At 40.2% G+C, this 24,470-nt stretch overlaps 1 protein-coding gene across 1 annotated transcript in view; it reads left to right on the top strand.

Annotated features, from left to right (window-relative positions):
• CPXM2 (carboxypeptidase X, M14 family member 2) overlaps positions 1 to 24,470 on the top strand; it is an 86,950-nt gene that overhangs the window by 30,588 nt on the left and 31,892 nt on the right. Inside the window, exons 3-4 of the mRNA XM_068397463.1 lie at positions 5,574 to 5,683; positions 12,772 to 12,911. Of these exons, the coding sequence (XP_068253564.1) occupies positions 5,574 to 5,683; positions 12,772 to 12,911 (250 nt within the window). The remainder of the gene's footprint in view (positions 1 to 5,573; positions 5,684 to 12,771; positions 12,912 to 24,470) is intronic.

The raw sequence follows: 24,470 nt of genomic DNA, 5'->3' as shown, positions 1-24,470 counted from the left end.
TGTGTCTTTGTAGCGTAACATCCTTTCTCCCCAAACGAATGTTTTGAAGTGCAAGGGAATTCTTACGTATTTAAAAATGACAAAGCTCCTGGAGCAAAAACACATTTAGAATCATAAAAAATAAATAGTCAGAGTACATTCTGCTTCCAAATGTCAAGGAAACTGTCAGACTGCACAAAGCTGATATTTCTCCATCTCTAGATCTGAGTCTCACTGCGCGTGAGGCGTTAGACAAGAACAGACTTGCGGGAATTGAAAAGGATTATAGATACGGCTTTTAAAAATACAAGTGAAAAAGAAACATGATGCTTCTTTTTTCTTTCCATTTGAAAAACGGAACATTTTCCTAAATTGATGGAAAATATTCTTTAAATAAAACAATAATTTGTCTGCTGTGCCTCTGAAAGAACAGTACAGAGTGATTTCCTAAATGCATCCTTATTAGATACAAAAGCTATAAAGACAATTTGTGCTTATCTGACAATCTTCATTTAGACCAGAAGAAAATAAAATAAATGAATAATTTAGGCAATAAAGATGAAGAAAAATGTTTTCCTTGCCCTACTCATACATATATCTTCTGCTTATGGCATTAATATGTTTCTAAGAATGCTTGTTAATACAGTTTTATCATAAAGAAGAGATAATGTTGCAGCAGAGCAGCTATAATTATACTGCAGGTATAATGACAACCAAGCTGGCTCTGCAGAAGGTGGTTTATTTTGACCAGAGTTTCAGTGGAAGATGCTGCATCAGTAGGGCACAACCATCATGAGGCTGAAACTGCTTTCAGACCTGCGCTAATATCCTTGCACAGAGCCATGCTGAGATTGCAAGTTGAGTTGATGTTGGCTGGAGCAGGGAGCTCAGTAGCTCCTTCAGGTAGTGCTCGTGGTATAGGCAAGCCCTAAACTATAACTGATAAATTGAGATATCGAGAGATGAGGTTGTGACTGAAGTAATTCTCAAGTGTTTCCCCCTGCTGGCTTCAAGGGACAGGTGATTGCTAAGTGTTGAAGTATCAGAAATGTCTTTCTGCTCTTAGCTGGGATACAATCATCTGTCTGGCTAGCAGAAGCATAACTGAAAATAACGAACATTGAGATATAGCCATTGAACATAGCTAATAGGAAAAGATATTTTGAAATGGAAACCTTGCAAGAACACTGTTCAAGATACAAATGTTATTAAGTCTGAATCCAAGTCCCTTCTCTTTTTAGGTCTTGGGATGAATTAATTTGGTCCAGTCATCTTATTAATGGCTTGTTTCTAAAAGTGAATACCTATTTATGGTTGCAAATCACACACAAAATCATAGTTGGGTATGGGCCAGGAAGAGAGAAATGCCCATAACTCAGCCTCTTCCCTGCACCTGCAAGCTTGATGCTTGCTTTTTGCTTGCTCTAAAACAAAAATACTCTAGCTGCATTTTGTTAGCAAGCTGTTATGTACATAATATGTGGGTTTAAATGTCTTTCAAAGCCATAGTTGACTGTCCTGTATTTTATAATGATTACTTTTTCAACCAGTTAAAGAAATGACCAAATAACTAGGTCATCTCTGGTTGAATCTATAAAGTATGAACTGCTCTGATTATTCATGCTACCCAATTTATGTAGCTTCTGCAAGTGTTTTTCAAACTAGCATGGAGAATACAAAATCATTAAGACAGTCTTATTGATTGTGTGGCAATTTTCATTGTTATATGGAAGATTTCTTAAAGTTAATTAAAATATATTAAAGCAATACTTTAAAAAGTACAGTCTTAATGAATGCCATAAATCAGTTTCGTTTCCTATACGTTTTTCAAAAATAAGTTGTCCTGGTTATCTGTAGTAGCTTTAAGAAGTGGAGGGGACACACACCAACAAAATAATTTATCAAAAATTAAATTCACAATATGACTCAGGATTTTTTTTTTCCGTAGTGAAATGGCAACTTTAGGTGGATTGTGTTGTATTATAATGAGTAACTTGGAGTTAATCAGGTGAGTCCATGTTGAAAAATTTGCCCCCACCATCTCTGTACATCACAGATTGATGTTTTAGTCTAATATGCTCCTCTTTTCATCCCTTCATTGACGATGGAATTCATATGCATGTTGAAAAGATTTACTACTCCTAAAGCTTTAATAGTCAAATATTATGACTATAAATAGAAGACATAATTTCATTTAAAAGCAAAATCAAAGGTCTCTTCTTGTGGAAAACAGCACAAATTCCATACATCAAAGCTACTACAAACAATAGGCTTGGTGGCTCCAAGAATATCATCCCTGTGCAGAGCTGCACAGATGGAAACATCTAAAAGTCAATGATCTTTTATGGAGAATCCTGCTGCTCTGTTCCCGGTTTGGGATGGTCACTGGAGAAAGAGGGGCCAACTGCGAAAGAAATGCTTTTCATTAATTTTCAGTCAAGTATTGGAGCAAAATGCTTGATTTTTCTTACCAAGTAAAAAGAAAAAATCTTTAAGTGATTTGGTAAGTTAGTGAAGTGACAGTTTAAAGTTTAGCTCGCTTCCAGAGAAAGCAAGTTGGGTGCTCTCTTACTAATTTATATAAGTAAAAAAAAAACCCTGGGTACTATTGAATGAATGGCAAAGATCCTAAAGATTTCACTTGAAATATCATAATGCTTGAGAACACTGAGAAAGGACAGCATATTGTTAACAACGTATTGCTAGTTTTCATCAGAGATATCTATACTGCGTATCATAGATTCTCCTGCCTGCTTTTAGAGCATAATCTTGCTCTCATTGAAAACTCCCATTAAATTCAGCATTTCATGATATTGGCCTGTTAATCTGATGCGTTCACAGACAATACAAACAGTTCATCCTTAAAAAACAAAGAGCAGTCAAGCATGTTTAACTGAAATCTGTATGAACATTTCTGAGTCTATTATTAGTCTCCAGTTTCTCTAGAAACAGAGACAATACACACAAATATATGCCAGCAATCTTTTCAGCCTGTAAATACCCATCCTGCAGTTTAAGAAGCCCTACCTGAAGTCCACAGGCAACCCAAGAATATTGCAGTCTTATAATAAATTAGTAACATTTCAGTCTGAATAAAACCAAACCCACTTCTCATACATACACTGACGGGTGTATGTCATGTCAGGTAACTTCAGCCAGGTCTGACAGGCAGCTGCCAGGCTCCAAAATGGTGCGTTTCTTACAGGTTTCATGAAAATAGGTACAGAAGAGAGCAATGGTGAGGAAGGGGACTACAGATCACGTGGCTGTGCATCCTACGCAGCAGCAATGTGCTGGCTGCCCCTGGGGAAGATCCGTAAGCCCTTGCTCCTGTTTGGCAGCAGAGAATGGGCTGTGAAACACAATCTGGAAGAGACCGAAGCTTTCTGGATCCATTGCTGATGGAGTTGGCTGTTCACTTTGTGGGAAATTTTATACTTTTTTATTAACTCCTAGCAGTACCTGTAGATTGCCCCTTAGCCTTGTTAGGTACGGTATAAACACTGAATTAAATGATATTTTATGAACGGAGTATGTAAAAGCAGCTTGCTTCTATTTTCAGCTCAGACCTCACACAGGTACTTCTGGGTAGCTTTTGGGTGCCTGGGAACGGTGAGACTGTTCACAGAGCAAAATATACGGAGGTGCAAAAGAGTTTGCTGGATTACACCATGAGATTGATTTCCAAACCTGTCTTGAGGACTGAACTTGTTAAAGAAAGGGAGGCAGTTCCCAGCTAGACAATTTACTCCCAGTAGAGATCTGTCAGAGCCTGAGACTTCTTCCAGTCGGAGTATGATGAAAGACAAAACACTCTATAAAGAAGTGCAATTAAAACAGCCGGCCAATGAAACAAAAATCCTCTGAGCTGCTCCTTCCTCTGGCTTTCCTGATACATCCTGTCTCTTCTCTGTTTTCGTTAATTAGATTGAAAGCTCTTTGAAAAGAGGAACTGTCTACATTTTGTCTCTTGTGTAAGACTAAGATCACTGTTGGTACTTTAGAAAATACATTAATATTTAGCATTTGTCTGTACTGCCTCTGATGGAGACATGGAATTTTGGCCCTGGGTTTCTGTGAGAACTTTCCTAAGGATGACCAAAGAAATAACAGCGTGAATTGACAACACGTAATATCTTTCCTGAGGGACTTTAGGTTGTTATGAGCTAAGGAGCATAGGAAATCTCACATATTTTGCCAGTTTGTGCATGGTAATGAAAAGCTGCACGTGAAAGTAAGTCACGGCCAGGATGAGATTCTCAGGTACATACCCTCATGACTTTTTGATGAGTGATTAAAAATATGTATGTAAAAGGGGTACAGGTACAGAGCATGGGAGTGAGCTCTCCGACAATTCTCCAGCAAGTGCGGCACAAGGGAGATCGCAACCCTGGCTGTCAGGCAGGCGGCGAGGAGGGATGGTTTGGGGACTGGATGGGTGGCCTGGGGATTGGAAATGTGGTCTGGGCTTCATGACTGGTGCTTGGCTCCAGTGTCTGTCACAGCCCATTATGTAAGTCACAGCAAACCACCCACACTCGACTGCAGAAAAAATCTGACCTCTGTCCAAACCCAGAAGTGATAGGGCCATGGCAATGCAAAACCTAGTCTAAAATAACAAGTACCTGAGCTAAATAACGAGTATGACCCCGCTTTCCACCTCTGCCCCACGCAGATTTTCCAATTCAGCTGGCACTGACTTCAGGGTCTCTAAATTGTGCTCTGTTGTACAATTTAGATGCTCCCAAAGTGTCTCTCTGCACTTTTGTTCACCTTCTGTGAAACAGTGACAGTGGGTCTTCCCCACCTCGCCGTGGTATTTTGAGGATAAATAAGCTAAGCATTGTGAGGGACTTAAATACTGTGGTGGCTGGGGTCATTTTAGAGCAGAATAATTTTCTAACAATCATGAAGTAGACTCTTTCCAACATCTTATCTTCCAGAGCCAGAGCTCCAGGCTGTAGTTTGCTGCATTGCTGGCTAGCTGCTGAAGTAATGGCTTCTGCTTTTCTCTCTTCAAGGCTTTGGAGCTTCGAGAGATGGCTCCTTGTTTCAAAATTGCCCTCTTTGTGCTTAGTCATTACCTCTGCAGAGCTCGGCTGTCCGGCCTCCCAGACCTCTGTAACAGATGCTATTGTGCAACGTGAGGGACTGTCATTGAAGTTTCCAGAACAGATTTTAATTAGAAACATAACTTCATACAGTAGCTTGGAATGAGTGCATGGGGTGGGGAGGAATCAAAACAAGAGATGAAAAAAGGAAATACCAAAAGAGAGAAAAATAAAAGGCCATTTTACTGGTGTTTTGTGCTGAAAAGCCCTTAACAGGAGATATTGTGCATGTCCGTGAAAAACTGAAGCACAGAGCAAGCAGCAGTAACTATCTGAGACCCTCCAAAAGCCGGATCCTCAGCTGGTGTAAATCAGCATCGCTTCATTGATTTTATGAGAGCTGCCATTTCTCATTGACCTCAGCGGTGCTGTGCTCATTTATACCAACTGAGGACCCCAGCCAGTTTGGCAGGAGTGAAATGCAGAAACTTTGAATGCTTTTTTTTTTTTTAATTAAATTTTAATCAATCTTTTGTTTTGTAGATTGTCCTCCACTTGGTCTAGAGACATTAAAAATTACTGACTTCCAGCTCCATGCCTCTACAGCAAAGCGGTATGGCCTTGGGGCCCACAGAGGAAGGCTTAATATTCAGGTAACATCAATTTTTCTCCTAAGTGGGAGAAGGGCTGGAGGTTGTGCTGTTGTGTAAAGAGAACCAATGGATGGTTATCGGTTCTGACTACTTTGTCAGCTCATGTAATTCAAATGAAGGGGAAACACTGGAATTACAGAAGTGAATCAGGTTGATGGATAACCTTTAGATTCGTGGGGCTTATTTCCTGGGTTCGAAAATACTCCAAACTCAGTGTGCTGAGGGTGCAAATCCAAACAGACCTCTATGAGCAAGCAAAGTGGAGGCAGACCAGAACTGTTCCCTTCCCAGCTGGAGGAAATCGTCCCAGTTCCCTTAACAATCAGCCTGGAAGGAAGCTCACACAGCAAGTTGCTCTTTTTTTTTGTTGTTTGCCTGTAGTTAACCACAATGGTTAATTGAAAGTGTGGTTTCAAGTGAAGTTGCCTTAGGGCAAGTGCTTTTCAGAGGCAATGAGTATGCTACCAAAAATGCTTCAGTTCAGAATTCACTAGCATACAGTCTGGTTTAGCTTCTTTTATTTAATATTACAGATGTGCTTAGGTGCTTTGCAAGACCAAATTCTATTTTCCCATTTCTTGTGTTTCTGTTTTCCACTTTATTAGCGCTGTTTTCTGAGTTACAGTCTTTTCCAGTGTAAAAATGTTACTTTTGCATAATAAAGTACAACACTTAAAACTCAAATTCATAAACAGTTTACTAGCAACAAGCCAACAGTGAAAAATCTCTAAGGTTTATTTCATTTATTAGTTACCTTTTGCTATTAGACTCTCCATTAGATTTTTTTTCTTTCTCCAGCTGAGGGGGTTTGCTAGTTAATGAACTGAGACTCGGACTAGGAAGGATGAGCTCTAATCAGCAGTGCAGTTTCACATGGTGCCACTGAAGTGTAATGGTGGGCAGCTGCTGGAAGGAGGGACCACTCTAGGTTAAAAATCCCACTGTGCCACTGCATCCTTTTGCTGCAGCTTATTCTAGTGCTCTATTCTCTCCAGGGAAAAAACTGCTCTCCCCCTGCCTTTTTTTTTAATGTTTGTTTAAATTAGTTAATTTTGGTCCAAAGGGTCTGTAAACCACTTTGCTGTGCAGCCATGTGAGCAGCAGAGTCAGCTAGAGGTGCACGGTAGGAGCCCGCAGGTAGCACAGAGGTGGGAACAGGCTCTTCCTTTCCAAGCCAGTGTGGAGTTCAGTGGGTTGGGTGCAATGTGAGCCTCATCTGTAGCATTCATATTTATTTCCTTTTGAGATCTGAGTGGGGTAGTTTGTTTCTTTATTTCATGTTCTCTGCTGGGAAAAAAAACCCCTCATGAACACAAAAATGATATGCAGGTGGGTTCTATAGGAATGCTTAATTATTTTATTACAGTTTTATTTACATAATGGCATAAGACCGAGGACTGTGACGCAAACTTCTAGATTCTGTGTTGGTTGTGGTACCTTATTTTTCATGTTGGTGTTTAAGTCCCATTTATTTAAACACAAGAATGACCATAGTGGTTCGGACCAGGAGTCCATCTAGTTCGGTCATCACCAGTGACAGTGCCTTAAAATAGAGAAGTGCAAGAGCCTTACCTATGGATGATGTTTCCCCTAAATATAGTCCAGAGCCCCCAGCAGAATCCAAGGGGACAGTCTCTTGCTGTGAAGCAAGCAGAAGTGAGGTGCCACTCAGCTCTTCCTTCCTGAAAGCTCTCTGGGCTCAGATTAGACCAAGCGCGTTCCTGTTGTTGTCCTGTCTCCCAGGACCTTGGGCCAGTGCTTTCTCATCCTGGCTTCACCTGTGGGGTAGCAGCCATGCCTGGGTCCTGCTGGTTACGACTGTGATGCTTCTGCCAGCCTGTGTCAGCAGTTTCTTTTGCATTTATTGTAAGAATAAGCTTCCCACCTCTGCAGTGTGGGGGCTGTTGTGCCTTCCCTGGAGTGCTGTGCAGCATCTTGGGTGACAGGACCTTCTGTCCTGTGCAGAAAGGGTTTTTATTCTTCTTCGTTCAAAAGATGGTGCCTTTTTTTTTTTTTGCTGTGAACAAAGGCTTTACAATGTCATGCTTGATACAGACTTTTGTGTTATCATTTTCTTGAGCTGTATGAATTGTACATGGACTGATTCTCCCTATTATCCAAAAGCTGGTTTTGCTCTTTTCTGGTACATGGACTTAACTAATCCCAGCACTGTGGGTGGCTCATATACAAATAACACAACAACACCTGGCTTATAACAAAGTGACTTATCTGGCTTACTTTGCTTGTTTAAATGTAGCCATTCTCTGCTACATCTTTCCCTCTAATAAAGTTTTCTAGTAATCCTTGAATCAAAAGCTTTTGCCCTCACTGAAAGCTTCTGTGTATACTGTAGATACAGTGATTCCCTAAACCCCTTGACCACTCAGTTACCACTATGACTGGCAGTGTTAAAAGTATGGGCTTGCAGTTATTTTTCCTTTAGATACTTCTTCCTTTGGAAATAGCTTAAAATTAATAGCACTTTAACATTTTTTTCAAAGCCACTTAGAATTTGCAGATCTCTTGCCTATCACTTAATTTCAGTGCTTAATTTTACTTTGCATTAAGACTTCTGGATTTCGGTAGTATTTGAAAGATATATGCTTATAGCCAAGAATAGGTACTACAGGGGACTGACGTGTCAGATGCGTAATGAGGTCCCTGGTGATTTCTGTTTGCTGCTCAAAAAGGTGGGTTGCAGCACGCTGGGGAAAGGCAAAAGGCACTGGTATTTAACCAGCTGTGATTTCAAGCTGTTTAGTACTGCGCATGAAGAAAAACACTTGGCCCAAGTCAGGAAGCCTCTGAGAAGCCAATGTGCTGCTTGAGTTTCACCAGAGAGCTGTGCTAAATGTATGGTGATGAGCGAGTTTTTGGGCTGCTGCCCTTGTGGCATGGTCCAGGTATCACCACAGTGCTGTCACAATATTCACGTGACTACTGTATTCCTCCCCAAAATAAAACAAAATCCACTCTCTGCTCAATCGCATCATCTGATGCAAAGTCAAGTGAGAAGCCTAGGGCTCACCCCAGGTGAGTGGCACTACCTCTGTTTCACAGGGAATTCACAGAATAATGAAGTTTTTCAAAGGGTTCTGAGGGTTATTTTTTTTTTTCTGTCTAGATTGTTTGAAGCATATGAAATGAATGTTGGTGTATGCTTTATTCCAAAGAAAACCTGACTTAGCAGGACTGGATAACACCTTCTAGGATCTGCTTCTCTTATGACCTTGCACTGTGTGGGACCTGGTTTTGTTCCCAGTCCTGTACGAATGTGGTGATTAAGCTGGGACCTCCTGAGGGCAGGAGCTACTCGGGTTGTAGAGCATCGTGTATTGGAGACCTAGCCTGCAACTGCAACAGTGGCACCACCAGTAGTAATTTAACATCATCAGGAGAAATCATAGCATAAAATAACATTCAGTGAGGCGTTCTGCCTTCAGGGATAAAAGTCATTGATATTTGTCACTTGTACAATAATTAGCAGTGGTTAAAACCTGAAATAATTAGTCAAATTATGTTTCTTCCCCTTCCTCATTTTCCTGCTTGGAGGAATTCAAATAACACTGAAGATTAACCAAGTAATGCAACAGTGTGTGTGCAAAGAAGCAGGAAGTATTGCTTTTTGTCCTTTCTGTTCTTTTTTTCCCGAGTTCCTTTTGAAAAGCTCCATTATGAAAACACAAGCAAAAGACAAAATTATTGAAGTTCTGCTTTCAGCCCATGTGCTTTAATTCTCCTCCTCTTTCCTACTGGCTATAGCAACCCAGTGGTTGCTATAAATATCTGTGATGATTAACACCTTTTTTTTTTTTTCCCCTCCCAAACTTCCTATAATAAAATAATGTTTGTGATCACCTTGCTGGGAACTGAAAAGAATTTAAGCAGAAATGGTTTGATATTAGGCATATTTTTACTGCTGCTCCCACTGACTTGTGGCAGAAGACTGAAATTTCTTTCTTCATTTGAATGCATTTAGGCAGTGATATATTTCTCCTCACTATAAAATAAGCTTATGGAACAGTGATAACATGAGCAAGTGCTTATTCTATCTTTCACATGTCTAACTCAGAAGAGAAACAAGAATTAGAATCAGAAGTCATATAACTTATAAAGGAATTGTAACCTTTTGATTTCCCTTCATCTTAACTTCTGGGTACATAATAAGCAGTTGATTTGTTTTATTTGAATTGCAATTTTCAACATTCACATTTATAGATAACATTCAGGAGTGACAGAAAAAAGTCCTTTTTCCTATAGCAAAAAGTGGTTGTTTTTTTCATAAGACACTGTGTATTGAGAAATGTTTTTGCATTTGCCTGCAAGTGAAATAAAGTTGGGTTAGACTTGGAGATACTCTTGAAAATTCAGTGAAGGAAAAAAGGGCTTGCTTAAGATTTAGTCCTTACTTCCACTTTTCATTAGCTCCTTCACTCTCCTGCTTATGAAGATAATGTGTTTAAAAAGTGTAACTTAATTATACATGTCATAACTTGAATCCATTATCTCTGTTAATTCATTATACAATTTTTAAACTCATGTAAACATCTTTCTGAGAAAAGGTATCTTGATCTATATTCTTTGATTGAATATTTGATGATAATTGTTCTCATCTTTCAGGAATGAAAATATTTCCAAAGAAATTTAATAGTGATTTTAACTACTAAATATTTGATTGAGTTTATAAGGGGTTTTTATAGAAACAATATTTTGAAGTGGCCATAGGGCAAATCAAAACTTCAATCACCTTAAGAAAAAAATATACAAACTTAAAGCTTGAAAAGAGAAGTTCTAACATAAATTTATTGGGATTCTTTTCCTTCAGAAATATTTCTAATAAGAACTTCCCATTGATTTAAACCTCTCCTTTTCAAGTAGTACTCTGTGCTAGTTGTACATAGACACCTGCTTCTTTTTACCTAGTAAAAATATTCTTTTAGCTTCAGAGAAGCTGATGTCAGGAAATAAGAGAGCAGGAAGAAGTAGCAGCACAGTTTGTTTTGGTTGGTTTTTTTTTTCAATGCTCTCTTTGCCCCTATTTAAGGCCATAGCATTTTAACATGTGCATAACTGTAAGTATGTTCTTTAGACTCCCCATATTTTATATACAACTTAAACATATGGTCAGCTTTATTGAAGTCCAGTTGAAACCATGGACACTCAAGTATGTAATTTGGGCTTTAAAATAAGCTCTTTTCTCTCTCCTCTGCTTCCCACTTCTCACTGTAACGTAGAGGAGAGCTTTACACCCTGAAGAGCATCACACCGATGGGAAATATCCTCAGTCTGAATGAAGACCGAGGATCCCACCTGAAGCAGTGAGGGATATGGGTGCTTGGTCCACAGAAATTGGTGGAATTTCATCAGTGTGAAGAGGATTAGCACGATGCTGGTTCAAGGTGCTCTGCAGATCTTAACGCTTCCTGGCAAGCACTGGTTTAAAACCCTAAGGCTACTTCAAATTCCATCTTATTTTAAAATGCATTGAAACCTTTTCTTGAAAAGGTTATAACTCAGGTCAGTGATCATATTTATATTCTCATGTTCTCCCATTGTTCAGTTCTCCTTGAAGAATTTATCTTCCATTGTTAGAGTTTTTCTCTGTATCTTGTACTTTGACTTTGTACAAACTTCACCTTAAAATTTCAGAGTTAATACATAGAAGGCAGTGGCTTAATGTAATTTTGGTAGATGCAGGAAAACAAGTAATTTTTAAGCTGCCCTATCTCAGATTTGAATACCTGAGAAAATGAGAAGTTTTAGGAATTGAATCTGTGTCTGTGTTTTGCAGCACTTCCTTCAGATGCCACCAGACTCGCACTGGAAAAAGGGATTAACAACTGCATCCTCTCTTTGGGAGTTAGACCCACCCAATGCCCATTTTGGTAGAAACCATCTGTAAAAATGGAGGTAGACAGGCCGTTTTTACAGGTGGTTTCTCTGCCATTGTAACTCAGTTACGGCTGTAATATCTGCTAATACTGCTCAGTGGGAATCTGAGGGATAATTCAGGAAATTCGACAGTTGTATTCCTGGGTTCTTCATTTAGGTTTTGGGTTTATATACACACCAACTGAAAATATACCACTGAACATACAATAACAGTATACCAGAGCTTTAAGATCTGTCTTTAATACAGACTTACAAAGTTTTCCAGACTCTCCATTTATATTTCAGAAATAATTAAGGGTATCCATTTTTGGAATTGTGTGGATAGCAATGATAAATCCATATTGAACACAGATGAAATACCATAAAAATACATGTAGCCTTAGAGGACCATATGGAAAATCTTCTGTGCTCTCTCTATGGCAGTAGCCAGCTTGGTGCCAAACATTTCCTGGGCTTTAGCAATAAGATAAATATCTAAAGACCTCAGATGTTATGTTTCTTTAAATGCTATTTCAGATGTATTTGGAACGCAGCTTATTCAAAATACCTTGCAGCTATTTCTTTGAAAATGTTGAGAAGGCTGTTTGTGGTGTTCTTGCCAGCATAAATTGGGATATAGATTGGCACACAAGTTGGAATACAGTTGGGCATTCCTGAATTTTTAACCTTTGACATACAAGTGATGAAAATTAGTAATTGTGAGACTGAAAATTGTTGGGAAATGGTATTACTGTTTCCATATGCCCTACATTCTCCTTTGCTGCTTCCAGGGGAAGGAGTTTGCTCCAGCACTGACCATCATTTACATGGGTTGGAGTTGGCTTTTCAGGACTTTCAGAACTCTGAAGACCATGTGGATAATTTGTTCTGGATAAAGGCTCTGTTGGGCCACAGGCACAGACACGTGGACTGAACTGAAGCTCTGTTTGTGCTCTCTAAATCTAACTTAAATTTATATGTAATGGTTCTTAGTTTTTAAAGGGACTTGGCAGAATTCCCCTCCCTACTTCAAGTAAGAAAGTATTTGATCACTCCATATAGCTGTTGAGAATGACAGTCTCAGGGGTCTTAAACTGGTACCAAAGGAGTAAGCGGAATGAATGATGACTTCTTGTGTTCTTTTCTTTTTCCCATGAAAGACCTTCAGTTTCTTCATTCTGATTTTATTTATAAAGACAGTTTTGCCTTCTTTTCAGGCAGGTGTTAACGAAAATGATTTTTATGATGGTGCCTGGTGTGCAGGAAGAAATGACCCATATCAGTGGATTGAAGTAGATGCTCGAAGGCTAACAAAATTCACTGGAGTCATCACACAAGGAAGAAACTCTCTCTGGTCGTAAGTACATGCTTACGTTTCTCCGTGAGATTCTGAGCTTTCAGACCAAGGAATTCATGTTATATTATCTTTTGGGTTTTCAAGGAAAAAAGAAAGAATGGAAATGCTGTGTGACGTCAAGTAATGGAATGGAGGAACAGTAAAAAGCAAAGTGTTTATAGATGGCATAAAATACAAGTTTGAAAGTAACAAACTTCTGTAGTCATTACCTATATCTAGCAAAGGAAGCAACACGATTCCCTCAGATTATATGCCTTTATAATTACCTTGTCAAATTTGCCTGTGTGAAACTTCCTTATTCTTTTCCAGTGTTAAACTTGATTACTTTATCATCTTAAAGAATAACCAGTGATCTTTGCGATTTCGTAATACACAGGCAATCAAATAAATGTTAACATTCCAAAGCAACGTGGTTTTTAAAAGAACAGCTAAACCAAATTTTATATCTATACTTTTATGAAGAAAAGAACATATCTATACTTTTTTTGTTCTATAGAGGAATTTATAATACAACCAAAACCCACGCAGTATGTGTTGACCAGGACTGCAGTGTTTGGCACCAGGCATGTTGTGCTGTGTTTCTGGATGGCAGGAAGACCCCATGCAGTTCAGGACTGCTTGTTAAACAGCTTTTAGGAAGGAGAGCTTGCCATGAATAAGGCAGCTGCCTTGCTGCATTGGTCTGAGGAGGCAATCCAGCCACACACAGCCCAGGAACTCAGCTTTGGTCTGAGAGTGCTGCCCACTTCCAACGCTGAAAGCATTCATGAGCTTTCTGGTTACTGCTCATGTTACAGAATGAGCATGTGGCACTGGGAAATAGCTGTTTTGCACAGACTTGTCTGCATTTATTCATTTGTGACCTGCTTCTGAGTGTGGGTGCCCAGATTGCTGTATAACACAGTGTGAATGAGGTGAGAATTGCATATGAGGAACACAGCAATCAGCTGGCATAAACAGGAACTGGACGTGATGGTTTATTTTTCTCCTGATATTTACAGTGTTAGTTCAGCCTCTTAATTTCTCATTGAGTGTCACTGTGTTATGTGGACAAACAATTCCACTTGTGCTGCTAGACCTTTTGACCAAGTATCCAGGAGATGCATAGCCTGTAGATCCATTCTGGTCAGATCTCTCGCTTAAGAAAATGAATGTGCCATGTAATAAAGGGCAAACAAGAAAAATACCATTATAGCTAAGAAAAAAGAAAGAGAGGTTTTTTTCCTTCTATAGTTTAATTTTCTGGGTTTTTTTAGTTTCTTTTAACATTGCTGTGGGAGTAGGAGCCTTTTTGGCAATAAGGTTTCTATATTTGTTCCACATTGTTCTGTGTTAGGTAGATAATTACTGTAGCAAAGTCTTGTTCTTTCCTATATTCGTACTCTTGACATCGTTGTTCCTATCAACACCGGTGCTGCACTGCTTTGTCTTGTCGTATTGCTATTTTTAGTTCAGCTCTATTGCGAGTTTACAGCAGGACTTGACGCTCTATATATAGCTGGTATTCACAGTCATCTTTTTGTTGGTTGGTTGGTTTTTCAATTACTGAATCTTGCTTTTGCCCTCTTCCCCCACGAAAAGTTGGTGGGCAGAACCCTGAGGGTCTGCAGGAAGAGCAGAGTTGGTGCTGGGAGAACAGGTCCAGGCTCCTTCTGGATTGTTACCCAGATTTGAGGAGAAACAGGCATGTTTCTGCCTCATAGGAGCAAAGATGGTTTCAACCAGACCAGCTGCACTGTGGGGCAGGTTAATGTCTCCTGGAAAGCATGTCCTGTGTGACTGGGCTTTTCCCCATGGAGGGGTCAGGGGAGTGGGGAGGAATAGTCCCAGTAAGGGGTGACCTCCTTCCCTACCTCCAGCTTGCACACAAGCAACTGCTGTGGAGGTGTCTTTTTGTGTCAGGATGTGATGGCTTCCATCTCACTTGGTGTCTCTTGGTACAGCCTTGGCTGTAGGACTGGATTCCCTGGAGTCCAACTCATTTTCTCTCTCCCCTCATCAGACTAAACAGCTAAAATCAGGGTAGTTGATGTTTGTGTGCTCTCCTTCTGCATGTGTAAGTCCTTAGATTTTAAAAATAACTTGGTACTCCATGAGGTACCGGAGTAGATGTTCATGTTTTCAAGAGTTTAGGCTGATGTACACAACCCTTATCTGAGCCAAGAGTGGTGTTCTGGGGTTTCCAGATTCTCAGCACCTGGGGACATCATACCCAGGAAGATGGCAGATGCTGCTTTTTGAATTAATCATCATATTGCATCTGAAAGGTGATCTTCTCAGTATGACTTTCTACCCCAATTCCTCCAGCAGTCAAGAAAGCAAGAGGAAAGGAAAAAACATGAAATCCTGGTGTGGAGAAGAGCTACTCAAAGGGAAATTGAATCCAGACAGCAGTAGAGACCCCGAGCTGGGAGCAGAAGTTGCTGTAGGGTGGGGTTCAGGGACACTGATGGAAGCTTTGGTACTTGTGGCAACCTCAGGAGACTATGAGCTGACCATAGTCATAGGGGTTGCATGCAGTGAATTGCCTTTTGTAAGCCAGCCCAGGAGACACAGGCTGGTAGGACTTTCATTGGGGTGGGTGGGTTCTTTTGTGACTGTTTTGCTATAATGGGCACTAGAAGCAAAGGAGACTTGTTAGCTTCCTTCTCTTATACTTAGCTACTGACTGTCATGGTATCAAAAAGGACCGTTTATGATACAAAATCTTTTACGAAAAGATGCCATTCTGTTACCTGAGGCACCTTCCCAACTTCATGAAGTTATGTGACAAGAATATAGTGCTTTCATAACTAATAGAACTATATATTGGAGAATAAGTTATTTCAGGTAGGAGAGCCAAAAAACAAGCCTCTGATCAGTGTTGTATTAGACGTAAAAGCCTGCCAAGCTTGAGAGCCAAGGTAAGATTTTTATTTAAGCCTTGGAGACTTTCCCAGCTTTATATTAAAAAAAAATCAAGACACTGGAATATATGCTAAGTTCACCAATGCTATTATGTGATAGTGATAAAGAATGAGAAAAGGAACCTTTTTTTTCTTTCTTCCTCTTTGTATTCACCAAGAAACTTTAAAAAAAGAGTGGAAAAATTTACTTAACTGAAAGTCCTCTCTGAGCTTCTGCCTAGATCAGATTTGTACCTCTCCTGGTCCCTTTCACTTCCTGCTGCTGGTTCAATGAGGACATATAAAATTACAAGGGAGGGCAAGCAAGGACTCCCCACTGAATCCTGCAGCAAATAACTTTGCTTCTCATTGCAGGGCTGCAACATCTGAGTTATTAGCAGTCTGGCCTTTGATTCTGCTTTATATTGCACGGGGTTGTCACTTTCTGTATGCTGGCAGGAACTGCTTCATCTCAGTTATTCCCCTCCCAGTCTCACTTGGAAAGTTGCTATTTCTTGTCTGTCTTCCCCTGCGGGCTGTGGCTCTGCTTTCCTGTCCAGGGCTCTTCTGCTTGAGACACGACAGCCTTGAGGACCAAGAAGCCAAGGTGCAGAAACAGCTCTTGAAAGCACAGATGACCTGACTAGAGAAAGAAGGAAACCATGCTTGGTTAGTAATGAATATTTGAATTGTTTAATCATTTCCTTTTCAAGGAAAAACACTTCTGAGTCAACTTTTGTGATCAGACTGCCTGGCTGTGAATTCCGTAATAGCCATGTGGAATCAAATCTTTCTGCTTCTCTCTTTTCTTTCTGTAACAAGAAAAAAAGAGGCTTTGAACAAAAACCCCTGAATTTGAGGAGTCCTTCCCTTTATCAGTCAAAGCAGGCACGTGGGTTCAACGGCTGTTGGTGTTCAGGCACCTCAGGTTTTCTTGGAAAACCTGAAATCACGGCAAAGCTCTCTTTTACTGTCATAAATGGCAAACTCTGCTTAGATTATCCAGAAGATCTGCAGATGTTGAATTTCTCAGATAAAGTGGGGCCCTGCTGCAAGAACCTGGACTCCTTTTTGATTTTTATACTGAGGATATCCAAAACGCAGAGGTGCTACAAGTGTGGCTTGATATGAATAAAAGCTAACACCTTGAGAGTGGGCAGAATATCAGTTCCTCTGTATGAACAGAGAACATCTGGAGATGAGTGTCTCTGGGTGGTTATCACACTGTTTCACCATGAATATCCAGTAGTTGATAGATAGACATTGGTGGCATCTCTTTGCAGAGCTGTTTTGTTTGCCTTCTCAGGCTAGACGAAGTTGTGTGAGTGATGTGACCGCTTAGAAAGGCATGTGACATCCTCGTCTGAGAGGGGGATGGTGCCATAGCTGGGCTACAGGAGGGTTTATGGCTGAATATTTGGGGGAGAAATACAATATGTAGTTCTTTATATTGCTACCAATACATCCTTCAGTTTTATGAACCAAGTATCTTTAAACAACTGTCCAAGGCTGTTGAGAGGGACACTGAAAGCATCACTGTGGAATTGTGCCATGTATTTAAAGCAATGATGTGATAATTTAAAATATGCACTCTCTTGACAGAGGGGGAAAAAAATATTAATCACTCTTAGCAGTTTGACAGGAATCTAAAAAACAAGGGAATACGTGTTTCCCACAACCCAAACAGTCTTTTGATAATTCAGCACCATCTTTTGTATCAAGAGAAAACCCACATGTCTAAGGAGACTTAATGTGTACTGACTGTATAAGGCTTCAGACTGTTTCAATGCAGAGGGTGTCATTTAGGTTTTTAGAAGAGGATGCAATGTTTCAGTGAGTAAGATGTATTTGTGACAATGCATTTTATTAAAATGAATCTTTCAACCATGTTAAATTGGACACTATCACTGCATGTCATGACATAACAAAATAACAACAATAATAAAAAGCATGGATGAAATAATCTGTGCAGAATGCTAAAATTCCAAAACAAAATTCCAGAATTTTTAGAAAAAATCACAATAGACTTATTTCCAAGTATGTTTTCTTTAAGACCTTTCAGCCTCATGAAAATAATGAAGATTTTTTACTTTTGTGCAAATTATTTGTCTTTAAGAAAAAAAATGCGGGGGTAGCAATTTTTAAAGTCTGATTTGGGTAGAGGTTAGTCCGCATGCCTTGCAAACCTGCAACAGGGCTTAAAAGGCTGGTTGGTTGGAGGAGACAAGAGATCAATGGCATTGCTCTCAGAAAGAAATAATTACAGTGACTTACACATATTGCTTGCTTCCAAACTGACCCACTTTTAAACTGGTCATTTTTGTAATCACTGTTGAAGCTGTTTTAACTAGAAGCTAGTATAGACACCATTACAGTCTCCCTACTGTGTCACTTGTTTGACATCCTTGTGCTACTCCATAGGGATAGCAAATAATAAATATCCAGCAGATTTGATCTTGTGTCTGGCCATGCTTTTACTAAAGACAAGATATTTGTGATTGAATAGAGGAATAATTTTGCAGTTTTCTATAGTACATCCTCACCCTCAGCCTGCTATGTGTGCAGTGTAGCCCTTCATGGTCCCTCAGCATCCCTTTTGACACACTGTCCTTAGGGAACTTTAGGTCTGTAGCAAGCTGGGTACCTTCCAGAGATATAGGTGAGGATAAATTTAGGTCAGTGCAGTTTACTTGCTTATAATTTTGGTGGTACAGCATTCTGCTCTTTCTTTAGTCACAAACTAAATATGTTGCCTCAAATTTTAATTCATGGCTATACTCACAGGCAATTCCTCAGGAGCTGAGATTTGCTTTTATGGATAGTCTGTATGTGAGGATTGCAAGGTGGTAAACTTCCTTGCTTGCCAGAGGGTAAAAATCCTTTCTTCCTCCCCAGTTTATCAGCCATTCGTGGTATTAAGACCATGGTCTCAGTAGTAAGATTGGCTTCATGAAGAGATAATCACGTCAGCATCTTCAGTATTCCAATAACCAGAGTATAAAGAGCAGTGATAATCCATTCAGTGTAACTGCATTAGCATTTGGGACTGTATAGTGGTTACTCTAGGTATTTGAGTTGTTTCTACAGATACCTGAGAAAACAGAATTTTGTGCTGTACACAAGAAGAAAGGACAAAATACAGCAACAGCACAGTGCTGTTTCTGAAAGCATAGTACAATAAACTCGAAATCCTGTCCAGCTCACAAGGACAACAGACATATGTGGAATTGACTTTCAAAGTGGTACCTCCTATCCCCACGCAGAGGCTGTGAAAACACACCCCAATGAAATTTCAGCAAATTCAATGAAAATGTCTCGATGTTCTATCCAAATCATGTAACAAAATAAGCAGCTGCTGCGTACTGACTTGAATTGTTCCAGTGCATTAAATCAGTGCAAACTGTTATTTGCCCTGACTGGGTGACAGGACTGCAGAGATTATTACAGCTTCCCCAAAGTCAGACTCTCATAGAGTGAATTGCTCCAAATCCACTGAAATAATATCAAATATATTGATGGGAGTTACAAAACAACCTGAATTCAGTGCAGAAAAAGGCTCCCTTAATATATTAGTGTCACTAGTTACATATTATACTAGTGTTTATGATTGGTTTTCTTAATTTGTATTTTCTGTTAACTCTGGCTTGGTGGAGCCGTCTCACGAGCTCAGTTGTTGCAGCACTGAGAGTCAGCCTTTGGCAGCTTCAGCCTCGAGTGCTCTCCATCGATTTACTGAACTTCAATTCCTGTGCCATGTTCATCTTCCACCTCAGTTCTTGTGCCCTGCACAGGATTTTGGTACAGCATTCATCACCGCTGATGAACACTCGCCATCCGCTCCCGGCGCTGGGGAGCTGCGTTTGTGACCAGCTCAGATGATCCGCGTAGGTGGACTTCTGACAGCGCACCCAGAAATGTATTTATACTTTCACAAGTCTGTTTGACAAGCGTGTCACAACTGATGATGTTCTGTTGCGGGTATGATTTGTCACGGTGCTCTTGCTCCAGTTACGTCTCCCTTGCCAAAGACTCGGTGACTCACTGTGCAGTGCTGGGAGGGAGCAGGTCACTGCCATCCCCACGAGCAGGGCTCCTGCCTGGTTAATCACTGCTTTGCGCTGGGAAAGGGTGGTGGTGTGTGGAGAGAACCTGCTTTGCACTGTGAGGTTTTCTGGGGCTGTTCAGAAGAGGAAGGAAAGCTTTTTAACCTCAGTGGAAGGGACTGCAATGGGCAGTTTGAAATCAAATGAGCTGAAGCCTTTAGGAAAATGATGTGTCAAATGAATACGGGCATCTGCTGCAACAGATTACTCACACTTATTAATTACAGCCTTGATTTGTATATTTTTCATGTGCATTCTGAGGGTATAAGAAGCTTCAAAGGACTCAATAACAAAATTTACCTTGAATTAATCTTGGAACCTTAGGTTTTCCAAGGGAAAATCTACATCTTTGGGGACAGTTCTTGCACAGCAGCTCACACATCATCTTGTCTTCTTGATGGCAACTTCTCCGTGTCTGTCAGAGCCCTTAAAGATGGGATTTAACTTGCTGAGACCTGAAGTCTGGAGCAAGAAGAGAGAAATTCAGCCCTTCAAACTTCCTCCAACTCATCACAGCCTCAATTTGCACCAGGGGAGGTTTAGATTGGATACCAAGAAAAATTTCTTCACCGAAAGGGTTGTCAGGCATTGGAACAGGCTGCCCAGGACAGTGGTTGAGTCACTGTCCCTGGAGGTATTTAAAAGACGTATAGACGTGGTGCTTAGGGATATGGTTTAGTGGTGGACTTGGCAGTGTCAGGTTAACAGTTGGACTTGATGATGTTAAAGGTCCTTTCCAACAAAAACGATTCTATTCTATGGTACCTAGGGGACATCAGGCAGCTGCTCTTTTCCCCTCCACCCGTGCCCTGAGCAGCCTTCCCAAGTCAGCATCCCTTCTGCGGGCACCGAGTGGCACTTGGCCACATCTCTGTGTGTGCTTGGTAGATGTGAGCCCCTTCAGCGTTACTTTACGTATGCTCACAGCTGTGCACACAAATGGCAGCATTTGCTGGTTACTGTCAGAGATTTCATTTTCCATTACTTTAATATTCACGAGAAGGGGACAAAAAGACATAGTGAGGCAGGACCTATATAGTTCAGATTTTTCTCCTCAAATACGTGACTGATTTACAAAGGTGTGATAGGCACAAATAAGAATGCAAAATTAAAAATGTCACAAAAGGAGGTTTAGAAGAAAAGGAATCACAGCTTGGTTGTGTTTAGCAGATGTAGAAGATATGAAAGGGGAAAGTCTGGTGCAGGAAGAGTTTCAAACACATGCATAGATCTCTTTGCAAGGAGTGGCCCGAAATGAGAGGTGTTAAGACCATAAAATCTTTGGGGCAGAGGATGTCTTTGACCCTGCACAGGAGGCCTGGCACCTTCAAGTGTTACTAACTGAATGTACAACTGCAAAAGGAAACACCCACAGCTGGCACCGTATTTTCTAGAAAGAAATCAGAGATTAAAATCTTGTAAAAACCTGGGTGTAAGTGGCAGCCGTTGGGTGGGAAACGCATTTGCAAGCCCAACTCCTTCTCACTGAGAAGAGCTCTTTGAAAAATCTGTGCTTAATTCATTCTGAGCAAGTGAAATTCTGGCCCTGAGGTTTTCTTCGTAGGGCCTCCGAAGAGCCACATTTCACAGCAGTATATTCATTTAAGTCAGCTAGAAGCAATTTTAAAAATTAAACATTCAAAGATTTCAATTATTAAAAAAAATACCCTTGCTTGCTAGTCAAGCCCCGTCTATGAAATCATATTTATTCTAATTAGTTTTTAAAACTTGCTGGGCTACCTGTGGTTAGCCTGAGCATTTTTTGACTTGGCTTGTTTTTGAAACTGTTGGGCAGTGGGTGATTTAAAATTTTATCAGCATAAATATTATTATAGAATATTAATATTAATGGTTTTACATTTAATTGCATGAGACTACAAATTACTTTTTCAAGGAGAAAGCCATTTAATTGCCAGCATGCTGATTCTGTTGCATGAGTACAGTTTAATCTAAGGCTTGCCTAGCATTTTTTTGGTATAGATATTCCACTATTTCAAGTGTTTTGGCTTGTCAGTTTATCTGTTACTGAAGGATACACATCTGTGTGCCTGCCTGGTTCTATTTTCTATTAACTTTAGGGTTTTGTAATGCAGATAAATCAGATTACCATGACAGCAGAAGAATAATATGGTCAGCTGGAGCCAGGTCCATTGTAGATGCTGCTGACGTGAACTCTGCCAATGTTGGCTAATCTCATCCCCAGCATTTCTGCCTCTGTGGGCTTGAGCTTCTGCTGACCAGCACCTGCCAACCTTCCTCATTTATCTCAAATCACGTGGGGTTCTACTGATGTGGAAAAGCATCCTTAGAGACTAGGATAAGAGTATTGGATTTATTTCACTTGTTGCTTATTCAGCTTTCCGTAATTGAGAAGCTTGGCCTTAAAATATTACAGGCAGCAGATGCTGCTCAAACAAAATAAAACTGTCTCCAAATAGTCAGAAGTCTCAGCTGATGTACTCGCCTGCTGGAGGCTGGGCAACCAAAGGCCTGGCATCCCTCCACTGCCCCTCATTTAGCACTCGCTGTGTGTTGCGCTGAGTTGGGATTCATCTATGTGTCTAATACACATAAAGAAAAGTAAGAAAGTTATATTGGGGAAGGCAAGGCAGAAAGATGTTTTGTTGTTCTGGTGCTGTCATGATGTCTTTCCCTATGCTCAGTAGCCTGATGATGTGGTTGGATAAAGAAAAGCTGATTCTTTGGACAGGAACCTGCCAAGGCTGTAGATATGCTTTTAATTCTCTGCTTTGATTCAGTTTTCCTCTCTGTCCCTGGGCAAGTCACTTAATCCCCCAGCTTGTCTTTTTCTGGATGAACATGCACAAGCTGGACATTTCCATGCATCTCAAGAAACTGGATTTAAAATCGAAGATGTTCAAATAAGCCTTACCTAAAGCTAATGCATTACAGGTAAAACCCAACAGATTAATAGTAATTTAAAAAAATCCACCACATTAAGTGAATTTGAATCATATTTTGATTTTTGCATTTACTTTCTGTGAAATTAATTGATTAATGTTGGCAATAGATACTGAGATTTTGCAGGTAGGTTTCTCTTGAAGAAATAAGGCTGGCGTAACTTTTGAAAAGTATTACTGATGGGAAGCACCTGAAGCCAAATTATTCCTATCAAATCAGTATCTCATCATCCTTTTCTAGCATTGATGAAACTCGTGAGGCAGCCGTGTAAGTAGCACTTTGTGCTAGAGCATGATGAACTAGAGGCAACCTTGAATGCTTTGGAAGATGCTGTCATGCAATAACTTCTGTATTGCCTAGCGTCCTGCCAAGAAAGAGCTTGATAATTAACGCACTCTTTTCTGAATGCTGGCATAGGTCTTTCCCTGAATTATGTCTCCTTGACTCTATAAAACCAACAAATATTTGAGTAATATAATAGTAGAACCAGGGAGATTTTATAGAGTGAATTCAGAATAGCTTTTCTAAAACAACACTAGGGACATCCTAAGTATTGTAAAGCTTTATAGCTTTCTTTCAGCTTTCCTTAGATTCCAGTCTTATTGTTCAGTGCTGATGGGCCCCAAAAAGATTTGATGTGATGTGCTGCAGAAATTAATGCCTACAAATCCCAAACCCACTGAGATGGATCTTCCTGCTATCAGGCAACAACCTGCACAAAGCAGATGACATTGTACTTCTAGCACAAGACTTTGCGTTAGGTGTCGTGTTTCTGTGATGGATTTCCCTGAAAGCTTTAGATTTCTGTGTCTACGTGAATAAACTGAGCACCGTGGACATACTAAACTCTTCGGTTCCAGGGAGCACTGTGTTTATTGTAAATAGACTGGCTGTTGATTCGAGCATGTGCAACACATCCATCTGCTTCCTGGAAGCAACAGACCTCCTGTGCTGCACATGTGTAGAAAATCTGCAGCTTTCAAGAAGATTTAGTGTGTGAATGCTCTTCCAGTGGTCTGTATCTGTAGAAATATTAAAGATACTCAGCCACCTGGTCAGACACCCTGTGGATTAGCTTCTGCTAGTTTTCCAGATACTCTGAACACACGAATGAGTGCAGTGTTCCCGTTCCCCTCCATGGAGAATGTGATTTCAAGGCAGAAGATGCCATTTTTGAGGGGAATCTGAATTTTCAGGAGCATTCTTAATATTGGCAGAAGCTGGTTTTCTTATGAAGTTGGAAAAAAGGGGGAAAAATTTAAGGCCCTAGAGGTGGTTTTGCATTTAGGGCCAGTGGGAGAAGGATCTGGTCACCTGTGATGGTTTTATTCTGCATCTCAACAAATGCAAAGTGGATGCTTATTCCTTACAGGCAAGCACAGTTTATAGGACGTGGTGTGTGACCTAACACATTATGCTGATTTATCTCATCCCATGACCCTCTGTAGTCCTTCTATATTGCAAATGTACAAGAATGGATATAGTCCCATTTGTATTTTAATTGGCAGACTGCCTCTGAAAAGCATGTAACTTGCCACTCAAGATGGAATATGTGTGTGACTGATAAGTATATATTTTCTTTTGGCAAAAGTTTGAACCTTTGTAACTGTAGGGAGTGAGAAAATTAAAATACAGTAAATAAAAGTCCT

Source organism: Nyctibius grandis, chromosome 4 (assembly GCF_013368605.1).
Source record: "Nyctibius grandis isolate bNycGra1 chromosome 4, bNycGra1.pri, whole genome shotgun sequence".
NCBI classification, from domain to species: Eukaryota; Metazoa; Chordata; class Aves; order Nyctibiiformes; family Nyctibiidae; genus Nyctibius; species Nyctibius grandis.
Note: the sequence above shows the minus strand (reverse complement) of the source record. Positions and strands in the feature narration are given on the sequence as shown.